This window comes from Herpailurus yagouaroundi, unplaced genomic scaffold (assembly GCF_014898765.1).
Source record: "Herpailurus yagouaroundi ecotype Mexico unplaced genomic scaffold, PumYag 182, whole genome shotgun sequence".
Classification (NCBI taxonomy): Eukaryota; Metazoa; Chordata; class Mammalia; order Carnivora; family Felidae; genus Herpailurus; species Herpailurus yagouaroundi.
In genome coordinates, this window is record NW_024412413.1 from 22704881 (window position 1) to 22731451 (window position 26571).

A 26571-nucleotide genomic window follows, 5' to 3' on the forward strand; every position below is an offset into this window, starting at 1 on the left:
TTGACAAAGCAGGGAAGAATATCCAATGGAATAAAAACAGTCTCTTCATGGGCGCCTGGGTGGCGCAGTCGGTTAAGCGTCCGACTTCAGCCAGGTCACGATCTCGCGATCTGGGAGTTCGAGCCCCGCGTCGGGCTCTGGGCTGATGGGTCAGAGCCTGGAGCCTGTTTCCAGTTCTGTGTCTCCCTCTCTCTCTGCCCCTCCCCCGTTCATGCTCTGTCTCTCTCTGTCCCAAAAAAATAAATAAAAATGTTGAAAAAATAAATAAATAAATAAATAAATAAATAAATAAAGATTAAAAAAAAAAAAAAAAACAGTCTCTTCAGCAAATGGTGCTGGGAAAACTGGACAGCAACATGCAGAAAAATGAACCTGGACCACTTTCTTATACCATACACAAAAATAAACTCAAAATGGATGAAACACCTAAATGTAAGACAGGAAGCCATCAAAATCCTCAAGGAGAAAGCAGGCAAAAAACCTCTCTGACCTTGGCCACAGTAACTTCTTACTCAGCACGTCTTCAGTGGCAAGGGAAACAAAAGCAAAAATGAACTATTGGGACTTCATCAAAGGGCCTCATCCTTTGCACAGCAAAGGAAACAATCAGCAAAACTAAAAGGCAACAGACAGAATGGGAGAAGATATTTGCAAATGACGTATCAGATAAAAGGTTGGTATCCAAAATCTGTAAAGAACTTATCAAACTCAACACCCAAAAAACAAATAATCCAGTGAAGAAATGGGAAAACACATGAATAGACACTTCTCCAAAGAAGACATCCAGATGGCCAATTGACACATGAGAAAAATGCTCAACATCACTCATCATCAGGGAAATTCAAATCAAAACCACAATGAGATACTACCTCACACCTGTCAGAATGGCTAACATTAACAACACAGGCAACAACGGATGTTGGCGAGGATGTGGAAAAAGAGGATCTCTTTTGCATTGTTGGTGGGAACGCAAGCTGATGCAGCAACTCTGGAAAACAGTATGGAGGTTCCTCAAAAAATTAAAAATAGAACTAGCCTACAACCCAGCAATTGCATTACTAGGTATTTATCTAAGGGATAAAGGTATGCTGTTTCAAATGGGCACATGCACCCCAATGTTTTTTTTTTAGTATGAAATTTATTGTCAAATTGGTTTCCATACAACACCCAGTGCTCATCCCAAAAGGTGCCCTCCTCAATACCCATCATCCACCCTCCCCTCCCTCCCACCCCCCATCAACCCTCAGTTTATTCTCAGTTTTTAAGAGTCTCTTATGGTTTGGCTCTCTCCCTCTCTAACCTTTTTTTTTTTTCTTCCCCTCCCCCATGGACTTCTGTTAAGTTTCTCAGGATCCACATGGAGTGAAAACATATGGTATCTGTCTTTCTCTGTATGACTTATTTCACTTAGCATAACACTCTCCAGTTCCATCCACGTTGTTACAAAAGGCCTTATTTCATTCTTTCTCATTGCCACATAGTATTCCATTGTGTATATAAACCACAATTTCTTTATCCATTTGTCAGCTGATGGACATTTAGGCTCTTTCCATATTTGGCTATTGTTGAAAGCGCTGCTATAAACATTGGGGCACAAGTGCCCGTATACATCAGCACTCCTGTATCCCTTGGGTAAATTCCTAGCAGTGCTATTGCTGGGTCATAGGGTAGATCTATTTTTAATTTTTTTAGGAACCTCCACACTTTTCCAGAGCAGCTGTACCAGTTTGCATTCCCAACAGTACAAGGGGGTTCCCATTTCTCCACATCCTCTCCAGCATCTATAGTCTCCTGATTTGTTCATTTTAGCCACTCTGACTGGTGATATCTCAGTGTGGTTTTGATTTGTATTTCCCTGATGAGGAGTGACGATGAGCATCTTTACATGTGCCTGTTAGCCATCTGGACGTCTTCTTTAGAGAAGTGTCTATTCATGTTTTCTGCCCATTTCTTCACTGGATTATTTGTTTTTCGGGTGTGGAGTTTGGTGAGCTCTTTATAGATTTTGGATACTAGCCCTTTGTCCAATATGTCATTTGCAAATATCTTTTCCCATTCCGTTGGTTGCCTTTTAGTTTTGTTGGTTGTTTCCTTTGCTGTGCAGAGGCTTTTTATCTTCACAAGGTCCCAGTAGTTCGTTTTTGCTTTTAATTCCCTTGCCTTTGGGGATGTGTCAAGTAAGAAATTGCTACGGTTGAGGTCAGAGAGGTTTTTTCCTGCTTTCTCCTCTAGGGTTTTGATGGTTTCCTGTCTCACATTCAGGTCCTTTATCCACTTTGAGTTTATTTTTGTGAATGGTGTAAGAAACTGGTCTAGTTTCATCCTTCTGCATGTTGCTGTCCAGTTCTCCCAGCACCATTTGTTAAAGAGACTGTCTTTTTTCCATTGGATATTCTTTCCCGCTTTGTCAAAGATTAGTTGGCCATACTTTTGTGGATCTAGTTCTGGGGTTTCTATTCTATTCTGTTGGTCTATGTGTCTGTTTTTGTGACAACACCATGCTGTCTTGATGATTACAGCTTTGTAGTAGAGGCTAAAGTCTGGGATTGTGATGCCTCCTGCTTTGGTCTTCTGCTTCAAAATTACTTTGGCTATTCGGGGCCTTTTGTGGTTCCATACAAATTTTAGGATTGCTTGTTCTAGCTTCGAGAAGAATGCTGGTGCAATTTTGATTGGGATTGCATTGAATGTGTAGATAGCTTTGGGTAGTATTGACATTTTAATAATATTTATTCTTCCAATCCATGAGCACGGAATATTTTTCCATTTCTTTATATTTCTTCAATTTCCTTCATAAGCTTTCTATAGTTTTCACCATACAGATCTTTCACATCTTTGGTTAGGTTTATTCCTAGGTATTTTATGGTTCTTGGTGCAATTGCGAATGGGATCAGTTTATTTGTCTTTCTGTTGCTTCATTATCAGTGTATAAGAATGCAACTGATTTCTGTACATTGATTGTAGCCCGCGACTTTGCTGAATTCATGTATCAGTTCTAGCAGACTTCTGGTGTAGTCTATCGGGTTTTCCATGTATAATATCATGTCATCTGCAAAAAGTGAAAGCTTAACTTCATCTTTGCCAATTTTCATTCCTTTGATTTCCTTTTGTTGTCTGATTGCTGATGCTAGAACTCCCAACACTATGTTAAACAACCCACACGCTTCTAAAACTCAAACGGGAAGAAATAGAAAGCTTGAACACACCCATAACCAGTGCAGAAATTGAATCAGTTGTCAAAAATCTCCCAACAAATAACAGTCCAGGACCAGATGGCTTCCCAGGGGAATTCTACCAGCCATTTAAAGCAGAGATAATACCTACCCTTCTCAAGCTATTCCAAAAAATAGAAAGGGAAGGAAAACTTCCAGACTCAATATACGAAATCAGCATTACTTTAATTCCTAAACCAGACCTAGTAAAAAAAGAGAACTACAGGCCAATATCCCTGATGAATATGGATGCAAAAATTCTCAATTAAATACTAGCAAATCGAATTCAACAGCATATAAAAAGAATTATTCGCCATGATCAAGTGGGATTCATTCCTGGGCTGCAGAGCTGGTTCAACATTCGCAAATCAATCAATGTGATATATCACATTAATAAAAAAGATAAGAACCATATGATCCTGTCAATCGACGCAGAAAAAGCATTTGACAAAATTCAGCATCCTTTCTTAATAAAAACCCTCAAAAAAGCTGGGATAGAAGGAACATACTTAAACATTATAAAAGCCATTTATGAAAAGCCCACAGCTAATATCATCCTCAATAGGGAAAAACTGACAGCTTTCTCCCTGAGATCAGGAACACAACAGGGATGTCCACTTACTGCTGTTGTTTAACATGCACCCTAATGTTTATAGCAGCACTATCAACAACAGCCAAAGTATGGAAAGAGCCCAAATGCCCATCAATGGATGAATGGATAAAGAAGATGTGGTATATACATACAACGGAGAATTACTCAGCAATCAAAAAGAATGAAATCTTGCCATTTGCAACTATGTGGATGGAACTAGAGGGTATTATGCTAAGTGAAATTCGAGAAAGACAAATCTCATATGACTTCACTCATAAGAGGACTTTAAGACACAGAACAGATGAACACAAGGGAAGGGAAGCAAAAATAATACAAAAACAGGGAGGGGGACAAAACATAAGAAACTCTTAAATATGGAGAACAAGCAGAGGGTTGGTTACTGCAGGGGTTGTGGGAGAGGAGATGGGCTAAATGGGTAAGGGGTATTAAGGAATCTACTCCTGAAATCATTGTTGCACTATATGCTAACTAACTTGGATGTAAACTTAAAAAAATAAAAAGTTTTTTTTTAATGAGATAAAGGACATGCTAAGATTTCTGACTTGAACTTATAAATAAATAAGTAAAGACAAATAGCTCAGTGAAAAAAATAAAGGCTTCTGATTCTGAGGGAAACCTAAGCTTTCAACCCTGGCTCCATTACTTATCAGTTGATGTGAGCCTGGACAAATGACTTCATCTCTGAACTTGTTGCCTCATCTGTTAAATACTTACTTTACAAGTTGTAGTGAGAAATTGATAATGTAATACAACAAAGTATTCAGTATAAAGCTTCACTAGGTGTTAAATTCCCAAGTAAAAGAATAATCATTTTAGTTACTATGTAAGACAACCAAGCAGTGTGTTCTATCTAACAACAAATGAAAGAAATAAATTATCTAATCTTCACTGGGCTCTGGATTTTTCAGAAGTACTAATTTGCCTCTTATAGCATTTTGTTTTTAATTTTTAAGTAAGCTCCATACCCAAATAGGGCTCAAACTTACAACCCCGAGATGAAGAATCATGTGCTCTACTGATTGAGTCAGCCAGTCGCCCCACATTTTATCTTGTCAAAGCACTCCCCAGAGGCCCATAAAGTTTATTTTTATTTAATACACATTTCTGCCTCTTGTTTTGTTTTTGAGTACTTAGAAAGCAGAAACACAGTGTTATTTCCTTTTACTCCATTTGGCTCTGACTGTGGAACTACATGGAATGGCCAACTCCCAAGTCTGACTCAGAGTAGAAGCTATGGAGTAAATTAACGAGTTGGTTGTAAAGCCACTTGGAGTCCATTCTATCAAGAAGTAGATTTTTCCAAGGCCTGAATTTAGTCTGAACACTCCAAAGTCTTCTTCAAGTGGATCCAGACCCTAGGAAAACTTCCAAGCCAATTTTCTTGCTCCCAGGTCCACTAAGACCCAGTTACACACCTAACCAGTTACGACATTCTTTAAAAAAAAAAAAAAAAGAAAAAGAAAAAAAAAAAAGAAAAAAGGAAAAAAAAAAAAGAAAAAGAAAAAGGCTGGGGCTTCTGGGTGGCTCAGTCAGTTAAATGTCCAACTTCAGCTCAGGTCATGACCTCACAGTTCGTGTGTTCTATGCAGACAGCTCAGAGCCTGGAGCCTGCTTCAGATTCTGTGTCTCCTTCTCTCTCTGCCCTACCTCACTCATGGTCTGTCTTTCTCTCTCTCTCAAAAATAAACATAAAAAAAAATAAAATTAAATTAAAAAAAAATTTTTTTAAAGCCTGAAGTGAGGATCCCTCTCCACTTATCAGAAAAAAACATTCCCCTGGACTTCAGTCTCTCCTAAATTCCACATAAATGCTCTAGCAGAAAGCCAAATTTAGGAACAAGAGACAAGAAAGAATAAAAAAAAAAAAAAGAAAGAAAAAAGGGGAAAAAATAACAAAGATAAAAATTAACCTGTGTTTACTTTTTTTTCTCTATTTACTTTGTAGACTAGTAACTGAATTGCTAGTTTGTTCGTGCATCTAGATTTGCAGTGAATGTAGTTCATAAAGGTTAAAAAAAAATTTTTTTTTAAACCTGGGGGGCGCCTGGGGTGCTCAGTTGGTTAGGCGACTGACTTTGGCTCAGGTCATGATCTCACAGTTTGTGAGTTCGAGCCCCACATCGGGCTCTGTGCTGACAGCTCAGAGCCTGAAGCCTACTTCAGATTCTGTGTCTCCCCTCTTTCTATCCCTCCCCTGTTCATGCTCTGTGTCTGTCTCTCAATAATAAATAAACGTTAAAAAAAAATTTTTTTTTAATTAAAAAAAAAAACCTGGGTTGCCCTTCACAGACTAAGCATTTTACAACAGGAATCCAATCTCAGACAATAATTTTGTGCAGCAACACTTCCAATCACAATGCATTCAAAGATTCCAATTGGTATTTATCCCATAGACTGATCAATAAATGGCAGACATATTCATTAATTTGTAATTGTTTCTCTTAGCTGCCTGGTAAATATCTCAGGCTGAGAAACCTAGGCATTTTGCTGGTGCTTAAAAATAAGGACTATTAGGGGCACCTGTTACGCATCTGACTTCGACTCAGTTCATGATCTCAAGATTCATGGGCTCAAGCCCCGCCATCAGGCTCTGTGCCAACAGCTCAAAGGCTGGAGCCTGCTTCATATTCTGTGTCTCCTTCTCTCTGCCCCTCCCTTGCTCACGCTCTCTCAAAAATAAACAAACATTTAAAAAAAAAAAAGATTTTTTAGACAGTGTTAATTTACAGTTGAAACTGGTTTGCCTCAAGTTAGTAATCAATAGGCAAGTCTTTTATCCCTACTTACCCTAGTCCCTCTAGTATGGAAAAAGAAAATGAATTCTGTGGTAATTACAACTCAAGAGAAAAATACTTCCCTACCTTCACTTTTTTATCCACTGAGCAGGTTGCTATGAATCTGTCATCTGCAGAGAATGCACAACAAAGCACTTCATCCTCATGAGCCTTGATTTCCAGAAGTTTCTCTCCTGTTTCAGCTTTGAACACCTGCACAAGCAAAAATAAAATTTTTTTACCATAAACCACTGGCCACCATTCAATAAAAATCTTTCTTTTAAAGATCTTATTCAGTATTATTTTGCAATAGGAATGAACGTTGGCAAAAACAGTCCAAACAGCAGAAATATCCGTCAGAATTTATATGCCTGAACATAGAGAACTATCCCTTGTTAAATGTTTTTAATATCAATAAAAAGAGCTAGCAGAGTATAGCTTCAGTTCTTGAGATTAGTTTGGCAAATTCTTTTTTTTTAAATAATGAAGTACACATATAAAAATAAGGTTTCCAGTCATAATCTTATAAAGACTAAACCTAGTCTGAAAATCAAAGTTTTAACTAATTTGATCCTGTTTCCTTCCAAACCAAAAGATACAGTACAGATTTAAAGAAAAGCATTCATTCATGTATTCTGAAAAGAAATGAGAACTTAGGAAATTCCTTCAAGCACCTTAGAAATAATCTAGTCCAATTCCTATTTACAGTCAGAAATCTATGCCTGAGCCTGTACTAAAATAGGTATTTTATTAAATAACTTTTTTAATCAAAGCCCAGTTCACTATGCCAGGGAGTCCTTATGTCTTTTAACAATTTTCATTTCCTCATTACCCCTAGCTGGTACACAGATGACGGAAACTTATTGCTAGGGTAAAAGGTACTTTCATGCCACTTGGCAAATTTAAAATAATGAAAATGCACAACCCTATCTTTTAAATCTCCAGAGAAAGTTTTCATAAAATATTCCAGAGAGTTAGATTTCTCTATTTCTAATGTACAATTTTCTTCAATTTTAGTATTTAAATATATTCTAATATGCACAGTATCAGGTACATGCCTCTTCCAATTTTTCTCAAGAGATTTGTTTTACCTGTAAGGTTTTATCAACTCCACAAGAAGCTATTCTTTGACCATCCTCAGAAAAGCAAGCATGGTAAACAGCATCTGTATGGGGGCGGACAACTAAGCGGGAAAGATTCTTGTTGTTTTTTTTGTTTCTACATACAAGGAGAAAATGAACAGAAACCCAATAAGTAAAAGTAATTTTTTTCAATAATGAAGTAAACTGTCTTTTAACGTTGTGTTGCCAAAAATACAAAATTCTTAAAATTAAGTTACCAACTTGTAACTGACAGCATAGATCTCCTGAAGGAAAAAAAAGCATAACAAAAGTGGCTTTTTAAGAGAAATTCTACCCTCTATCAAGCAACCTGTCATATGTTGCAAATGACAGAGTTGGGAGAAATCTAATCAAATACATGTTGCTTTCTGTTTTCCTTTGATACATTAATGATAACATGTGTAGAGAAAACATTATATAAGAATACTCTCAAAAAAAATCTCCATTTTTAAAAGGAAAGAAGCCATACTAAAGTACAACACTACACCCACTGTTAGGATGATGTACTTTAAAACTGTTCTTCTCTAACCACAATTAGGTATAGAGAAAAAAAGATCAAGCAATGTCATTTTATTTATATTTTAGTCTACTGAATACTATTCCACTAGTATACGTAATATGTTATTTCTCATGGGCTAAAGGGGTAAACAGTGTCAGAATTTCATACACATATGCCCCAGTCATCTTGAATACAATTAAATATGTTAAATGGCATCACGCTTATTTTAATAGTCAGATAAACCTAATGAATAACCCTACTTCTACTACTTATTAAGTGTGTAAACTTAAGCAAATGACCTAATACATTTCCATTTTCTCATATGTACAATGGGAGTAAGGGTACCTGCTCTAAACACTTTCTGACACATAAGGATGCCATTGTTATTATTCTTTAAAAAAAATTAATCACACAGAAGTTAGGCCAAATGAAATAAGGGAACACAAAAGGTAAATCAGATTTAGACCTTACTTAGAAAGTATTATAATTCAGGAGGTGCCTGGGTGGCTCAGTTGATTGAGCGTCTGACTACTGCTCAGGTCATGATCTCATGGTTCGTGGGTTCAAGCCCCACATTGGGCTCGCTGCAGTCAGCGCCCAGCCCATTTCGGATCCTCTGTCCGTCCCTCTTTCTACCCCCTTCTACTCACACTCCCTCTATCAAAAATAAACATTTGAAAAAAAGTATTATAATTTACTAGAAACAACAAAACAAGTAACTGTAATATAATAAGAAGAACTAGAGTACTGAGAACCTGGAAGAAAACCAGGTAAGTTACTAGCAAAGTTTATAGGATTAGATTAAAAATACTCTTCTCTCTCCCCTTGATCTAACTACTCAATTCCCCAAAATAGGGTCAGAAAGTGACCTGTCCCAGTGATGGGCATATAGTGGATGGCCAAAAAGTATTAAAGAAATAACAAATGAATGCATGAACAAATGATTTCTCTGAAAGATAAAATTAAATTAAATTTAAGCTGCTATCCACCTAAACCGCTCTACAGAAAAAGAAATTTTCTAGTACAGGAATAAGGCATTCTTTAACTATGATCTGGTCAAACCCACTTAAAAAATTTAGCTATGAATGACTAACGATTCTGTGAGAGAACACCATGGGTTGAAACACAGTTGACAGAATGGGGAAAAAAACCAACAAAAATAAAACAGCAAGAAACATTAAAAAAAAAACAAACTCAACAACGCCAAGAGAACAAGAAGTAAACCTATGCCCATTTGATTATCAGACCTTGTATTAAAATTCTATTTCAACCACTCACCAAAACACCAATGCCGTCAATCCTCCACAAATTTCTAGTGCGTACCAACTATATAGGCCAGGCAAAATGCTATTCTTAGTAATTAACTATTAGATATTAAACACTTTCTATGAATGAGGTACTGCTCTAAGCACTGTGTGTGTGCGTGTGTGTGTGTGTGTGTGTGTATGCACACAGTCATTTAATCTTCTCAATAATGCTATGAAATAGCAACATTAGGTGAGAGAAGTTGAATAAAATTCCCTGGTTATATACATCTAATAAAGCAGAGCTGCATTTCATGCCTAGGCAATCTAAAGCCAAAGTCTGTTATTTTAACCTCCAAACTATTCCAGAGTACAGAATGTATGGACTAGTAACAGAGAAAAATAGGCAATCACCATAAAGTGAGACAAATGCTATGATAAAGTGTGCAAGTATTCTAGAATACAGACAGGTCTACCCTAGCCTCAATGAGTTAAGAGACTGCTTCAGAGAGAGAGTAAACTTCTTCCCAGGAAAGAATTAAAAGAATAGTTAACTCCAGGAAATGGGAAGGTGAGAAAAGATGGGGAGTCTGTCTTTTTTTTTTTAAGTTTGTTTATTTTGAGAGCGAGTATGCGTGCAAGTGGGGGAGGGGCAGAGGGAGAGAGAAAGAATCCCAAGCAGACTCCACACTGCCAGCACAGAGCCAGATGCAGGGCTTACACTCATGAACCGTGAGATCATGACCTGAGTTGAAATCGGACGCTAAAACAACTGAGCCACCCAGGCATCCCTGACTTTTCATTTTATATCCCTCTAGTGTTATTTGACTTTTAAAAAAAGCAGAAACACTGATTACTTTAAAATAAAAATAAAACCAACAAAAAATTAATATTTAATTTTAAAAACACTTTTTAACGCTTTTGTGGAAACTTCCCAGAATTCCTCACCAATCCAAGTTAATAACCCACTTCTCAGTTCTATATTATACACATTTCTGTTGTTGCACTCATCACATTATGTTTAATTATTTGCTTCAACTTTTTTCTTCATTAATAGATTATAAGCTCCTTCAAGAGAGCCTTAGCACCTAGTAACAGTGCTTAATATTAGTACATTAGACAAACTCAAATATTTGTTAAACTAAGCTAAATTAGGGCAATCACCCATGGCAATCTGACTTATTTGGAAAGAGGGCCCAGGACTAATAAATATTGCAGATCAACCTAGAGTTCTATTCAGATATAAATTATACATGTGAAAAGTCAACCGTTCACATTCATTATCTCTAGCTATAAGAGAACCATGGCATATAGAAAGTGCATAGAAAATAAAATAAGACAGGGGCACCTGGGTGGCTCAGTCCGACTCCAGATTTCATTTCAGGTCATGATAGAGCCCCAAGTGAGTGTGTAGCCTACTTGGGATTCTCTCTCTCCCTACCCCTCCTCCACTCATGCTCACACTCTCTCTTACTCTCTAAAATAAATAAATATTAAAAAAAAGAAAGCTAAACAGATCCAGGGCTTTTCTATTATTAAATTTTTTATTTATTAAATGTTTATTTTTGAGAGACAGAGATAGTGTGACAAAGTGCGAATGGGGGAGGGGCAGAGTGAGTGGGGGGGGAGAGAGAGAGAGAGAGGGAGGGAGAGAGAGAGACAAAGAATCCGAAGCAGGCTCCAGGCTCCAAGCTGTCAGCACAGAGCCCAACGTGGGGCTCAAACCCATGAACTGCGAGATCACGACCTGAGCCAAAGTCAGACACTTAACCAACTGAGCCATCCAGGCACCCCTAAACAGATCCAGGGTTTAAATCCCATTCAACTAACTACAGGAGCTTAATCAAGTCTCAACATCTCTGCAATTTTCTAATTTGTAAAATAGAGAATATTTATAAGGTTTGAAGATAAGTAACGTGCACATATCGTGTGTAACAGGCATTAAATAGATGATAGTTTACCCTTTCATTTTTCTAATTGGTAAGATTAAGGCAAGAGTAAAACTGAACAGCCTCTTTTAGGAATAAGAATCAAAATTCAGTGGAAGTTTTATTAGTGCTATGTGAAAAGCAAGTGTTAATCACTATATATCCAAGATCTCATTTCAATCTTCACAAAAATAATACCTCAAAAAACTGTTATCTCTATTATATATGGAAAAGAAAAGCAACCTGTAACTTATTCAAAATCACAAAAACATATCAGGTTTTATTTTTATTTTTTTTAACATTTATTCATTTTTGAGACAGAGAGAGACAGAGCATGAATGGGGGAAGGTCAGAGAGAGAGGGAGACAGAATCTGAAACAGGCTCCAGGCTCTGAGCTGTCAGCACAGAGCCCGACGTGGGGCTCGAACTCACGGACTGCGAGATCATGACCTGAGCCGAAGTCGGACACCCAACCGACTGAGCCACCCAGGTGCCCCAAACATATCAGGTTTTAGAACCAATGTCTGCGGTTTCAAAGCCCATATTTTTCACTAATATACTATGTTATAGTAAGTAAACCATTTGATGTTAATATTTAGTATAACTGGTCAAAATGCCTATAGGCAAGCATCTATTTCTATGGACTCTGAAAATATGTATTTTTCCAATGCTTACTTCTCCAGAACTTTTCAGTAACTAAGAATGCTTATTAAAAGTTCCAGCTTTTTCCAAAGTAGTTACATCTTCCTGGAGTGAACTTATTCACTACCTGAAAAATAATGACATAATTAGCACTCTGCTCCCCTTTGGTTTCTCTCCTAACCTACTTACATCCACTCCAGGTAAAGCATTCCATTATCGACCTCCTGCTTGGCCTGCAGCTTAGCTTGCTGATAAACTTCTGAAGTTTCTGGTTCACAGAGACCCAGTTGAACAATATTAGGAAATGGCTGTCGTCCAAGAAGGTGTCCATTTAATGATAAAAACTCTTGGAAATTTTCACAGACTGCACAATCCTACGAACAAACTGAAATCTCTTAGAAATATAACCAGAACCAAGATCTGACATTTTTCTGTTTCTGTGATCTTGTCAGTTTAAAAGCTTAAATGAAGATATTCTCTATCTGAGCTAAAATTAAATAGCCAACGATTAGGTAATAAATACCTGGTGACCCTCTCTAAACTTTTAAACAAAGTGTAACAATGGAATACTATTTGGCAATGAGAAAGAACGAAATATGGCCTTCTGTAGCAACGTGGATGTAACTGGAGAGTGTCATATTAAGTGAAATAAGTCATACAGAGAAAGATACCATATGTTTTCACTCTTATTTGAATCCTGAGAAACTTAACAGAAGACCATGGGGGAGGGGAAGGGAAAAAAAAAAAGGTTAGAGAGGGAGAGAGCCAAACCATAAGAGACTCTTAAAAACTGAGAATAAACTGAGAGTTGATGGGGGGTGGGAGGGAGGGGGAAGTGGGTGATGGGCATTGAGGAGGACACCTGTTGGGATGAGCATTGGGTGTTGTATGGAAACCAATTTGACAATAAATTTCATATTAAAAAAATAAAATAAAATAAAGTGTAAAAATCTCATTATCCAACTATTACTTTCTTAATACATTGTTTTGTAAAAAATACCACTTAATACTTCACTTCCCCAACTTTCAAACCTCAATCCCATCCACATTCCCAACAGGCTAGGAAGAAAGCAAAATAATTAGAATAATCAAGGATCAAAAAAAGGAAATTATCTCTGTTTGCCCCTTCTATGCTGCTCATCCCCACTATTAAAACTAGAATTAAATGACAAAATGAGATGCCCTTTAGGGACTTATTCATACTAATTTATACCTTTTCATCCAATATATGCCTATATTCCACAAACTCATGAATCAGATGGGCAGGGCCTACGAGTTCAGTTTTTGCTTTAATCCAATCCAGGGAAAACATTAAAGCACAAAGTTCCTTTAAAAAAAAAAAGTAAGAGAAGGACATTGTTAAAGACATCAAAGAATTCTAACTCTACCACTTTATAACTCTATCCTAACACTACTGAACGAAATTTAGCAGATAACTAGAACTTAAGGACAAAAAAGGAAGTTTTTTAAAAAGAACCAAAGAAACATTAAAAACTTAAATATAAAATAGAAAGCCTCAAAAAAATACTACAATATACAGGCAAATATTTTTGTAACCCTAGAATGAAGGAAATGGTTGTAAGCATAACACCAAAGCAAAAATACAAAAAAAAAAAAAAAAAGAGAGAGAGAAAGAAGTGCACTTAACTACCATAAAAATTCAAACCTTTAATACAGTTGTAAACAATATAAAGAAAATTTGAGAGAAAATAAAAATATTTATTTATAACACTTATGATGAGGGCTCAATATTTTATAGAAAATTCTAATAAGAAAAACACCTCACCAGAAAAATCTGGTAAAGGCAATGCACAGAATAAAAGGTCAAATGGCCAAAAACCTCACCAATAATCTAAATGAAACAACAAAGATTCAGCATTTTTTTTTAAACATGTTCTTTTTCTTTTTTTATGTTTATTTATTTTTGACACAGAGAGAGACAGAGCATGAACAGGGAAGGGTCAGAGAGAGGGAGACACAGAATCTGAAGCAGGCTCCAGGCTCCGAGCTATCAGCACAGAGCCCGATGCGGGGATCGAACCCACGGACTGTGTGATCATGACCTGAGCCGAAGTCGGACGCTCAACCGACTGAGCCACCCAGGCACCCCAATTCAGCATTTTTTTAATATCAAATTTCTAAAGACTAAAAGCAGTAATAAGAGGATTAGCTGGAATCAGAGGAAATGAACACTCTCACATACTGTTGGCAGTGATGTAACTCAGAGCATCCTTCTGGGGGGCAGTTTGGTAATCTATATTAAAATTCAAACTGCAGGGGCATCTGAGTGGTTCAGTCAGTTAAATGTCCGACGTCAGCTCAGGTCATGATCTCATATACGGGTTTGAGCCCCAAACTGGGCTCTGTGCTGACAGTGCAGATACTGCTTGGGATTCTCTCTCTCTCTGTCTCTGTCCCTCCCCCACTTGTATTTTCTCTCTCAAAATAAATAAATAAACTTTAAAAAAAATACAAACTCTACATACCATTTGACCCAGACACTATGCTTATAAAAATATGTCCTGGGTCACCTGGGTGGCTAAGTCAGTTAAGTATCCGTTCATGAGCTCACGGTTTGTGGGTTTGAGCCCTGAAAATCAGGCTCTGTGCTGACCGCTCACCTGGAGCCTGCTGCAGATTCTGCATCTCCATCTCTCTCCCCCTCCCTCACTCTCGCTTTCTCTCTCTCAAAAATAAACATTTAAAAAAATTTTATTTTAAATATGTCCTAAGAAAATAATCAGACAAGTGTCCTTCGGCAATCTAATTATCTATAAGCCAATTGGTCACTATACAATGAAACAGTATGAAGCTTTAAAAATTTTGTCACTCTGGGGCGCCTGGGTGGCGCAGTCGGTTAAGCGTCCGACTTCAGCCAGGTCACGATCTCGCGGTCCGGGAGTTCGAGCCCCGCGTCAGGCTCTGGGCTGATGGCTCGGAGCCTGGAGCCTGTTTCCGATTCTGTGCCTCCCTCTCTCTCTGCCCCTCCCCCGTTCATGCTCTGTCTCTCTCTGTCCCAAAAATAAAATAAACGTTGAAAAAAAAAAAAATTAAAAAAAAAAAAAATTTTGTCACTCTATGTGGCGCCTGGGTGGCTCAGTCAGTTGAGCATCCGACTTCAGCTCAGGTCATGAACTTGTGGTCCGTGGGTTCGGGCCCCGCGTCAGGCTCTGTGCTGACAGCTCAGAGCCTAGAGCCTGCTTCAGATTCCGTGTATCTCTCTCTCTCTGCTCCTGCCCCACTCATGCTCTGTCTCAAAAATGAATAAATGTTTTAAAAAAATTTTGTCACTTACATAAATTGACATAAAAAGATGACCATGAAATGTAGGTTAGTAGAAAAAAAAGATATGACTATTTCATTTTTTTTAATGTTTACTTATCTTGAAACAGGGAGGGAGAGAGAGAATACCAAGCAAGCTCCACACTGTCAGAGCAGAGCCCAATGTGGGGCTTGATCCCACAAGCTAAAAAAGATCATGACCTGAGCCAAAATCAAGAGTCAGATGTTCAACTGACTGGGCCACTCAGGCTCCCCAAGACTATTTCTATTATGATCCTATTTTGGTTTTAAAGAATAAGTATATGTATCTGAGCAGAACAACTTAGAAAATTATACAAAAAAGCATTAACAATAATTGCCATCTTCATTTTCTTTTTAGTTTTCCTAAAGTTTTCCAATGAAAAACATTAAATATTAGAAATTACCTTTAAAAATCAGGAAAAAAAGTCTAAAATGGTGAGAAAAAACTGAATCCTGTCACACTATCAGACATGCCAAATTTTAAAAAGATGCACTGACCCAATAATCCCACTTCAAAAAAATTTTTGAAGGAAATAATGTAGGTACAAAGACAAGCAAGATTGTTCATTAAAGCATCATAAAGGCAAAAATCTGAAAACCTAAATGTGCAACAATTAAAGCAAATTTGGCACAGATATTTATCAGAATATCTTCATTCCAATGCAGATTATTAAATGTAAACTGTATTTTGCTAGGTGAAAAAAAACAGGGTACAACAATACACCCTTTTTTTAACCAAGAGATAACATACCTAAGCATAGACAAATTACTCAAAGTACATACAGTTTTCCAAAATGTTAACATTTTGAATTAGTTGAAGTAATGACTTCAAATATCATCTATGTGGTGATAATACCCAAATGTTATCCATAATGTTATGGATACTGTAATTAAGTTATATTAAAATTACATTAATCTATAATTTTTCCCCAGAAATTCATATTCATATATCCAACTACATATTCATTATTTCCAGTCAGATGTCTTAAAAGTATAAGAAGCAGTATATTCAAAATGAGTTCCTAACACTCCCTTCACCCCCTGACAGACATCCGAATCTCAGTTCATATCAACTCCATTCTTTCTGTTGTACAAGTCTGGAGTAATCTTATAATACACACCAATTCCATCAACAAATCATGATGATTCTGTACCATCACTTTCTCTTTCCATGTTTTCTTTCTCTGAGCACTTACTACTCCCAAAATAGCATAAATTTATTTGTCCACTATTGGTCTCCCTAGAAAATGTAAACTCAATGAGAGCAGGGACTTTGTGCCTATGGTATATCCTCACAATGAAAAACAATACCAGTACCTAACAGGCACTCAATAAATATTTGCTGAATGAATGAATATACTTTCCCATTCTTCATTCCTCTCAAAGTTTAAAATCCATACTGCCCAAAAAAGATAGCTACTGGTAAAAAAAAGTGAATTTTTAGGTGGTTCATTTACTAGATTTACTAAGGTACCTTTTTAAATCACTGTAGGTAAAAAGAGTAACAAAAACAAAAATACTTACATAGACTTTAATTTTATTTTTACAGGTAAAAGAAAATTCTAAACATAGGATGAAATAAAAGTGAGATAAAAAATAGTAATTTTTAAGTGGGTCATCTTACTTTGTGCATGTTAGCACTAGCCATGTGGTAAGCCAGAAAATTGTACCAATACATGCAGTCCTCCTGATCTGGTGAAAGAGTATGTGGCTGGTGATGTCTCTGGAACTGAGTGATTAACTTCTTATGTAGATCCTGAAACACAAATGAAACATTTTAGAGGACAGAAACAATTTCATAACCTAAGTTTCACTATAGCTTACAAAGCTATTTAAAAATGTGCAGAGAGGGGGCGCCTGGGTGGCACAGTCGGTTAAGCGTCCGACTTCAGCCAGGTCACGATCTCGCGGTCCGTGAGTTCGAGCCCCGCATCAGGCACTGGGCTGATGGCTCAGAGCCTGGAGCCTGTTTCCGATTCTGTGTCTCCCTCTCTCTCTGCCCCTCGCCCGTTCATGCTCTGTCTCTCTCTGTCCCAAAAATAAATAAACGTTGAAAAAAAAATAAAATAAATATAAAAAATAAATAAATAAATAAAAATAAAAATGTGCAGAGAATCAACCAAGAAAATACTTAATTACAAAAGGAAAAGATAGTAGCTTTACACTGGAGAAACTAGCAGGTACCACTTTAACCAAGTGATCAACATTAACATCACTGACAATAAGACATATCGACTTCCTAATATGATGCACTGAAGACATAACATAACTTTTGTGGTATTCTTGACAAAAAAATATAACCTAAATATAGTCAGGAGAAACAATCAGACAAACCAAACTAAGAGACTCTATACAAAATAACTGAGTAGTACTCTTCAAAAGTGACCACGAAAGATAAAGAAAGCCAAGAAATTTTCATAGATTTGAGGAAACCAGGGAAACATGACAATTATTATGCAATATGGGGTCTTGATCTGAACCACAAGACGGGCATTAGTGGGAAAGCTGGTGAAATCCAAATAAAATCTGTAGGTTAGCTAACAACATTCTGTGATTGTTAATTTTTTGGTTTTGATAACTTTATTATAGTTACATAAGATGTTAACACTGGGGGAAGCTAGATGAAGGTACATGCATAAAACTCTCTTTAACCCTAAAGACAGTTTTGCAACTTCTATAACCCTAAAATTTCAAAGTTAAAAATTAAAAAAAAAAATGCACAGAGATGCAAGTACCTGAAGCTGGTTGCGATTCTTTTCTATAAGGAAATCTACTTGAAGATCATGTAAATAATAACAAAATGATTTTCCATTCCGATCACAGAATAAGAGAGACTTATTAACAAACTCCTGCAGTATGTCTTCAACTTCTTCAGTTTCCATGTCCCAGAGAATACATAACACCTGGGAATCATTTTAAGCATTTAATGTATCACAAAAATACAATTACCAGGATTGCAGATAAGATGTTAACACACATAAACATACACACAAATCATATCATAAAGCCCTGAATAATAGCATCTCAATTTCATATGAAGAAGCTCAACTATTTGTCAGGATAGAAAAGAGAGATAACAAAGTCAGATGCTTTTCCAGCTTCACTAGAACTGAGAAATAGGAAACTAATCTGAGTTCAACACCAAGCTCTTGATGGAGACTAAGAGCAGTAGGATTTTTACATCCTCCACACCTCCTCAGTGACATGGGTCTTAACCTTCCAGTATCCTCTATAACAACATCCTTGGTACTATATCAAAAGTTCCATGTCAAAAATACCCAATGATGAGGATTGCTGGTCCTTCTATTACCTTTGTAGGCACCTTAACATCCTTCTGAAGGATGGAAAGATCTGTATAATAATCTTTGATGTCCTCTCTGAGCATTTCAACGCTTATAGACATGGCTTCATCCAGAGCCTCATAATCATAAAATGAAGATTTCCTTATTCTCTTAAATTGCTTATTCTGAAGTTGCCTAAGGTAGTAATCCCAACGGTTGGGAAAATCACGTAAAAGTGCACCAATCAAAGACACTACAAGAGGAGAACCTAAAAATAAAACAAAACAAAAAACAAAGTCACTGGGTTAATACTGTGTCATTTCAAAATTACCACTAAGAGTCACATTATTCTTTTTTTTTTTGGGGGGGGGGGGACAGAGAGAGACAGAGCATGAACGGGCGAGGGGCAGAGAGAGAGGGAGACACAGAATCGGAAACAGGCTCCAGGCCCTGAGCCATCAGCCCAGAGCCTGATGCGGGGCTCGAACTCACAGACCACGAGATCGTGACCTGGCTGAAGTCGGACGCTTAACCGACTGCGCCACCCAGGCACCCCACATTATTCTTAAAAAACAATTTCTGCTGCATGTTACCCAAACCCTTAAAATATTTATAAAACTTGGATTCACTTTATGTATTTATTCTAAAGAAGGCATTAGAAATAAGAAATATTTCCTTTAAGGATATCCATCACAGCATTATTTATTTATTTTTTATTTTTCTAATGTTTATTTTTGAGAGAGAGACAGAGTGTGAGCGGGGGGGGGGGGGAACGGCAGAGACAGAGGAAGACGCAGAACTCAAAGCAAGCTCCAGGCTCCTCGCTGTCAACACAGAGCCCGATGCAAAGGCTTTGAACTCACAAACCATGAGATCATGACCTGAGCTGAAGTTGGACATTTAACCAACTGAGCCACCCAGGTGTCCCTCAACACAGCATTATTTAAAATAGTGAAAAATCTGGGGCGCCTGGGTGACTCAGTCGGTTAAACTCACGGTTTGTGAGTTTGGGTCTCGCATCAGGCTCTGTGCTAACAGCTCAGGGCCTAGAGCCTGCTTCTGATTCTGTGTCTCCCTCCCCTCAGCTCCTCCCCTGCTCACACTCTATCTCTCTCTCAAAAACAAAGATTTAAAAAAAATTTTTTTAATACTGAAAAATCTTTTTTTTTTAAATGTATTTATTTATTTGTGGGGGGCAAGGAGGAAGAGAATCCCAAGAAGGCTCCCTCCGCACTATCAGTGCATGCAGCAGATGTGGGACTTGAACTCACAAACCATGAGATAAAGACCTGAGCCGAAATCAAGAGTTGGTTACCTACCCAAATGAGCCACCCAGGTGCCCCTGAAATAGTGAAAAATCTTAAACAACAATAGAGAAATGACTGAATAAATTGAAGTTATCACAATATTATGCCACTAATAACTTTTTTCAAAACATACTTAATGACATAATATTCAAGATTTGTTATATGAAAAAAGACAAGATTCAAATTATGTATACCATTGTAACCTGAATATTTTTTTCAAAGTTTTAGATGTCCTAAAAGACTGAAATACTCTCGTGATGATAATAATTATCAGGTTTATGGATAATTTCTCTTTTTTCTTTATCATTTCACACATCTTTTAAATGTTTCAAAATAGGGGCGCCTGGATGGCTCAGTTGGCTGAGCATCCGACTTGGGCTCAGATCATGATCTTGCAGCTTGTGAGTTCAAGCCCCGCATCAGGCTCTGTGCTGGAGCCTGGAGCCTGCTTCGGATTCTGTGTCTCCCTCTCTCTCTGCCCCTCCCCTCTTCATGCTCTGTCTCTCTCTGTCTCAAAAATAAATAAATGTTAAAAAAAAAAAAATCTTTTTAAAAAAAATTTTTTTTAAGTCTTGAAAAAAATTTAAAAAATAATAAATGTTTCAAAATGGACAAACATCACCTTCACAATTAGAATACAAATGAAGTATTCTTTTCTAAGATTTTTTTTTTTTTTTTTTTGCCTTTAAAAAAAATTTTTTTTTTCAACGTTTATTTATTTTTGGGACAGAGAGAGACAGAGCATGAACGGGGGAGGGGCAGAGAGAGAGGGAGACAACAGAATCGGAAACAGGCTCCAGGCTCTGAGCCATCAGCCCAGAGCCCGACGCGGGGCTCGAACTCACGGACCGCGAGATCGTGACCTGGCTGAAGTCGGACGCTTAACCGACTGCGCCACCCAGGCGCCCCTCTAAGATATTTTTTAAAAGTCAATTAGCTCAGGGGCACCTGGGTGACTCAGTCAGTTGAGCGCCCAACTTCGGCTCAGGTCATGATCTCACAGCTCGTGAGTTCGAGCCCCGCGTCAGGCTCTGTGCTGACAGCTCGGAGCCTGCAGCCTGCTTAGGATTCTGTGTCTCCCTCTCTCTCTGCCCCTCCCCTGCTCATGCTCTGTCTCTCTCAAAAATAAATAAACCTTCAAAAAAAAATTTTTTTTAAGTCGATTAGCTCAAAACAAACTATCTATCTGATGGCAGAATGAAAAAACAAGGTCTGTTGAAGCATTAACAACAGTGGAAGAAATAATCTTAAGAACTCATAGGACTATTTAAAATTTTAAATTTCTGTATGTCAAATAAAATACTACAAATGAAATTAAAAAGCAGACAAAAAACTGGGGAAAGTATTTACAAAAAATGGCAAAGAGCTAATAGCTTCAATAGAGTGCCAAAAGTCAATTAAAAATCTGCTATCACAAAGAAAAGTGAGTCAAGGATAATTTCTTAAAATGCAAATAAATAGTCAATAAACAAGTAAAAAGTTTAACTTCACTTAACTTCATAAAAAATGCAAATTAAGAGAACACCATGTTACATACAAAATTAGAATACTATTTTTATAAAATCAACCAAAAAAATTAAAACTCTGATTCTCATATTTTTTTATTCTTTGACAAAAGTCATGTCTTTATCTAACGTCTCCCACTAACATATCATGGGTGTTCATTAAATATTATTTTAATGAATAAATGAATACCAAAATATTATTATCTATTTAGGGTATCAAAGAAAAACCTAAAATACTCTAGGTTCTAGAATACAATATTCTAGTAAAGTTTCTGGATGTTCATGTGCTAAATTGTCATACTTATTAGCTTAATTTACAAAAGGATAAAATTAGTATCTCTATAACCCTCTCATACACAAAATAAATAACCATACCTTTACATTCTTTTATAATACTGTGAGCTTGTTCTGGCAAATCTGCTTTCTTCATATTAACAAAAAGGGATAAAATTTCAAGTCCTTTTTCTTTTCCTAAGCCACTCTCCACAGAGACTACATATTTAGGACCTGTAACAAAATCACATGATGTAAGTAATTTGGTTAAATATATATATAAATCTAATTGAATTAAAACATAAAGGTAGTAAAAAGCATATTAACCCTTACCCATTACTGAATCTGTAACACTCTTGTCTCTGGTTGTAATAAGAATCTGACACTGATTGTCAAAAGCTTTTAATACCCAAGGATCCCAAACATCATCCAAGATCAACAGAGACCTAATTTTAAAAAAACAAAAACTTGTATTAAGTCACTAATGACATTTATTTAAAGCTTCCTTCTAATGTCTTTTAAAATTTACAAAATAAAAGATATGTATTTCATGGCTCTTCCCCTTTGCTATATTCGTTTCACAATATACTGATACAAATAAGGAAAAAAAATTAGACTTTCCTCTCTTCCAACCCAAAACAATGAATGCATTTTATTATTTTCTTAAGTTTACTTAATTTATTTTGAGAGAGAGAGAGAGTGTGTGTGCGAAGGGGAGAAGGAGAGGCAGAGAGAGGGAGAGAATCCCAAGCAGGCCCCACACTGGCAGGCTCAGTCTCATGAACTGTGAGATCATGACCTGAGCCAAAATCAAGAGTTGGAAACTTAACTGAGCCATGCAGGCACCCCAATGAATGTATATTAAAGTTAAGAAACCTATAAAAACAGAACCGTGTAGGTATTAAAAAGTGGTTACCAAGTGCCTTAAAAGAAGTTTCCAAGTAATGAGGTTTTTCTTTTTTTTTTAAATGTTTTTTTATTTGTTTTTGAGACAGCGAGAGACAGAGCATGAACAGGGGAGGGTCAGAGAGAGGGAGACACAGAATCTGAAACAGGCTCCAGGCTCTGAGCTGTCAGCACAGAGCCCGACACGGGGCTCGAACTCACGGGCCGCGAGATCGTGACCTGAGCTGAAGTCGGCCACTCAACCGACTGAGCCACCCAGGTGCCCCAGTAATGGGGTTTTTCTAATTTAGTCTTTAAGTACCAAAACCAAATGAGAAATGAGCTCAAGGTTAGCATTAGAATCAATCATATAACAATGACCATTTTAGCCTTTTTTTTTTTTACCTACAAAACTAGCAATTTCATGCGTTCTAACATAATGCACTAGCAAGAATATTACCTTTCATTTGGTACACTAGTGGGGGTCTTTTCCATCTATAAGTCAGTTTGTTTATTCCTAATGAACCTCTGTGCCAATTCTTAATTGGTTTCTCCAAAAACTTTTTTGAACTCAGCAGAACATACAGAGAAAAAAATACAACTAAAAGCTGATAGGGTAATTATACACTAGCATTTTTATACTAATGGCACATCACTTCTGTGCATTACAAAAAAAGACTCTGGGTACACACACAGCCTGGCAAATTGCCAAAGCATAAACCACAATGATGTTGATAAACAAAACGAATGACAGGGTGCCTGGGTGTCTCAGTCAGTTAAGCATCCTACACTTGATTTCAGCTTAGACCATGATCTCTCAGTTGGTGAGACTGAGCCTCATGTCAGTCTCTGCACTCACAGCGCAGATCCTGCTTGGGATTCTCTCTCTCTCTGCCCCTCCCCCACTCATACACATCCACACACACACTTTCTAAAAATTAAATTAAAAAATAAATTTTAAAACAATTTAAAAAATAAAACAAAATGAATGACTTTATAAGCCATGGCCTGATACATGTGTTAGCATTTACAGTATTCCTAAACAGAAATCACTTTTACTTTCATAGGGAAGGGAAGCAGGACTAGGGAGAAGTTACTACACAAGAAAAGAGTATTAGTTAGTGGTCTCAATCCCATTTCCTCCAGGAAAATAGATACCAGTGACTATCAAGGGAAGGGGGCAATAACAGAGGGATCTGGAAGAGAAAGAAGCCAGAGAGAAGGGAGCTTGTCCTCTGTATTATGCATCCATTAAGAATCAACTACGAGGCTTTTCCCAAATTACTACTCTCACTCAATATTGATATTAATCCCCTTACCAATTTAAGAATCACTGCCATACTCACCACTGTTACATATGAAAGTGTACTGCATCATCAGCTACACTGCAGCATTAAAAAAAAGTTCAGCGCCATTACCTAATTCTCACCCAATTTACTGCTGAACTCTCAAGGAAGGCTTTATTCATCATTGTACTTGCAACACTTGACCCAGAACCTAGCAGAACACTCAATGTTGGTTAAATGAACCAATGAAAGAATGGTTGTTAGATCAGGGAAATCAAAGTGATGACTGAATCCCAGCTGGTTAACTATTGATAATTATATTGTTAACATAAGCAGCAACCAAGCTATTGTCTCCCTTCTGGCTAATGAAAATTGCAAAACAGTTGATAACAGCGCCTGGCACATAATTATAATCTTATTTATTGAATTAATTATTTAAATAAACAAACAAAACACACTCTTGAAGTACATGAAAGTAGAAAAGTTAGATATACATATATCCAAAAATTAATACAACACAACAGAAGGGTCCCATTAAATAAATAACCCTTTTACCAGGTGCCTATATTTATTGGGTCTCTTGTTCAGTGTTATCCATCAGAAACAACAGATTCAGGAGCACCTGGGTAGCTCAGCTGGTTAAGCTTCTGACTCTTGATTTCAGCTCAGGTCATGATGTCATAGTCATGAGATCAAGCCCTGCATCTGGCTCTGTGCTGGGTGTGGAGCCTGCTTGGGATTCTCTCTCTCTTTCTCTCCCTCCCCCTCTCATTGCCCCTCCCCTGCTGGCACACACACTGGTGCACACATATGCTCGCTCTCTAAAAATAAACATAAAAAAATAAAAAGAATGGATTCAAGGTAAGAAGCTTGCATTTTCTAGCAAAGATCACTAACCAACTCACCTTCTTAAGAAATACTTCTTGAGCACCCCAGTGGTAGATAAGAGACATAGTAGGTAGAATGCAAAGGAAAATAGCTATTTTTGCCCAGTGGCAGCCACCTTTGTTTTAATACAAGACAAAGAACAGCAGAAAAGCAACGGTTCATTCTTAGATCTCTACTGAAGAGCAAGAAAAGGGTATGATGTTCTCAAACTGTCAGCAGTTAAGTCTCATTGGGACTTCATACATTAAATTTGTCTATCTGTACCGTGGGTGTTTACGCAGCATCAGAATGCGAAGGCGGTCTTTAGCCTCTTCAATATTGAGTGGAAGCCTCTGGGAGAAACTCTCATCCTGATCCAACCGTGCGCAAAGATTCTGCAGTTTCATCAGAAGCCCAGACTTGTCTTGTTTCCCAACTGAAACCCAGTGCACACCCCCTGGGAAACAACCTAGGAAAATAAATAATAATAATAAACTTAAGGCCTTTGAACAGGTGTCCTCCTTTGAAAGATTTTGGTGATTAGATTTGCTCCAATTTCAACCTCATCCTATCTTTAATTTCTCTTGATTCAGTGTACACATTTCACTTGTAGAGTACTGTCGAGCTTTATAACCTGAATCTAAGAAGAGCTGAAGATGTGAAGAAACTGAAGTATGAAATAAATCTGTTTATCGGTAAAATCTTACCAAACTAAAATTTAGTTTTTGTCCTATGTCATCAATGATCACTGTAAAACATAATTTCTCAAACTCAGTACTTTTGACATTTTGGGCCAGATAATTCTTTATTGTAAGGAACTTTCCTGGGCATTGTAGGATGTTTAACAGTCTCCCTGGCCTCTACCCACTATATGCTAGTAGCATTCCTCCTCCCTGATTAGGACAACCAAAGATATCTCCAAACATTGTCAAATGTCCCCCTGGGGGCAAAATTGCCTCTGACTGAGAACCACAGATATCCAGGAACACATAACTCACTCATTATGGTTCTTGTATAGAAACTTAAAGTAAGAAGTTAGGTTCAAGTCTGGCTCTACTGCTTACTAGCTATGCTATCTTTAGCAAATCACTTAACCTCACTTTCATTTGTTATACTGACATATACTAAGGTATTATTTACCTTACCTATTTCAGAGTTACACTGAGAAATTAATAACATGTAAATTTGCTATGTTGTTAACCGTAAGGTATTATAACAGACAGGATTACTAGTGATATGGATCTGAGAGCACCCTGCAAATATTAAGCTTTGAAGTAGTAGGCACCATATAAGAATGGAAATTATTATTACTGTTACTTTCAACTGTTAACATCATTATCATTGTTAATTAAGCCACAGTGCATCTTACAATACATATTTTTACTTACATAGGTATCAGGAGCCAAAAATCTTAAGCCTTCATAGACTGTACTTAATCAGCTCCGTGTACAGATTAAAAAAAAAAAAAAAAAATGCAAGAAGGGTTCCTATGTGTAAAATATGGTGAGCAGTAGCATTAGACCATACCAGTGGCATTAACCATAAAGATTTATATTAGGTAATCATAAATAGTATAAGAAAATACAAAAAATAGATAAAGATTAATAAGTTATAACATACCAAAGGGCAATTTTTGTTTACTGGTATTTACAAATAATTAAGTACAAAAATCACTATTATAAAACCTTAACCATCCAAAAGAAAGATCTGTATAAATGCAAAGACCTACTTATGACAGATATTCTAAGGGTTCTACATATTAATCTATTTTTAATCTACATTGGAAACTATCAGGAAGACACTTATTTTCCCCATTTTATAGATAAGGAA

The 26571-nt window shown here is 37.0% G+C and overlaps 1 protein-coding gene across 5 annotated transcripts in view; it reads right to left on the reverse strand.

The window, feature by feature from the left end:
* The window catches only part of APAF1 (apoptotic peptidase activating factor 1), a 96146-nt gene that overhangs the window by 47470 nt on the left and 22105 nt on the right, over window positions 1-26571 (reverse strand). For 4 of the 5 annotated variants that reach the window (XM_040491136.1, XM_040491137.1, XM_040491139.1 and 1 more), the window contains exons 5-14: window positions 25027-25210; window positions 22037-22149; window positions 21806-21937; window positions 18648-18886; window positions 18073-18240; window positions 16962-17093; window positions 13248-13361; window positions 12224-12408; window positions 7691-7817; window positions 6687-6812 (exon numbers count right to left, since the gene is read on the reverse strand). In XM_040491136.1, the coding sequence (XP_040347070.1) occupies window positions 6687-6812; window positions 7691-7817; window positions 12224-12408; window positions 13248-13361; window positions 16962-17093; window positions 18073-18240; window positions 18648-18886; window positions 21806-21937; window positions 22037-22149; window positions 25027-25210 (1520 nt within the window). The remainder of the gene's footprint in view (window positions 1-6686; window positions 6813-7690; window positions 7818-12223; window positions 12409-13247; window positions 13362-16961; window positions 17094-18072; window positions 18241-18647; window positions 18887-21805; window positions 21938-22036; window positions 22150-25026; window positions 25211-26571) is intronic. The other variant, XM_040491140.1, reaches the window with a different exon arrangement.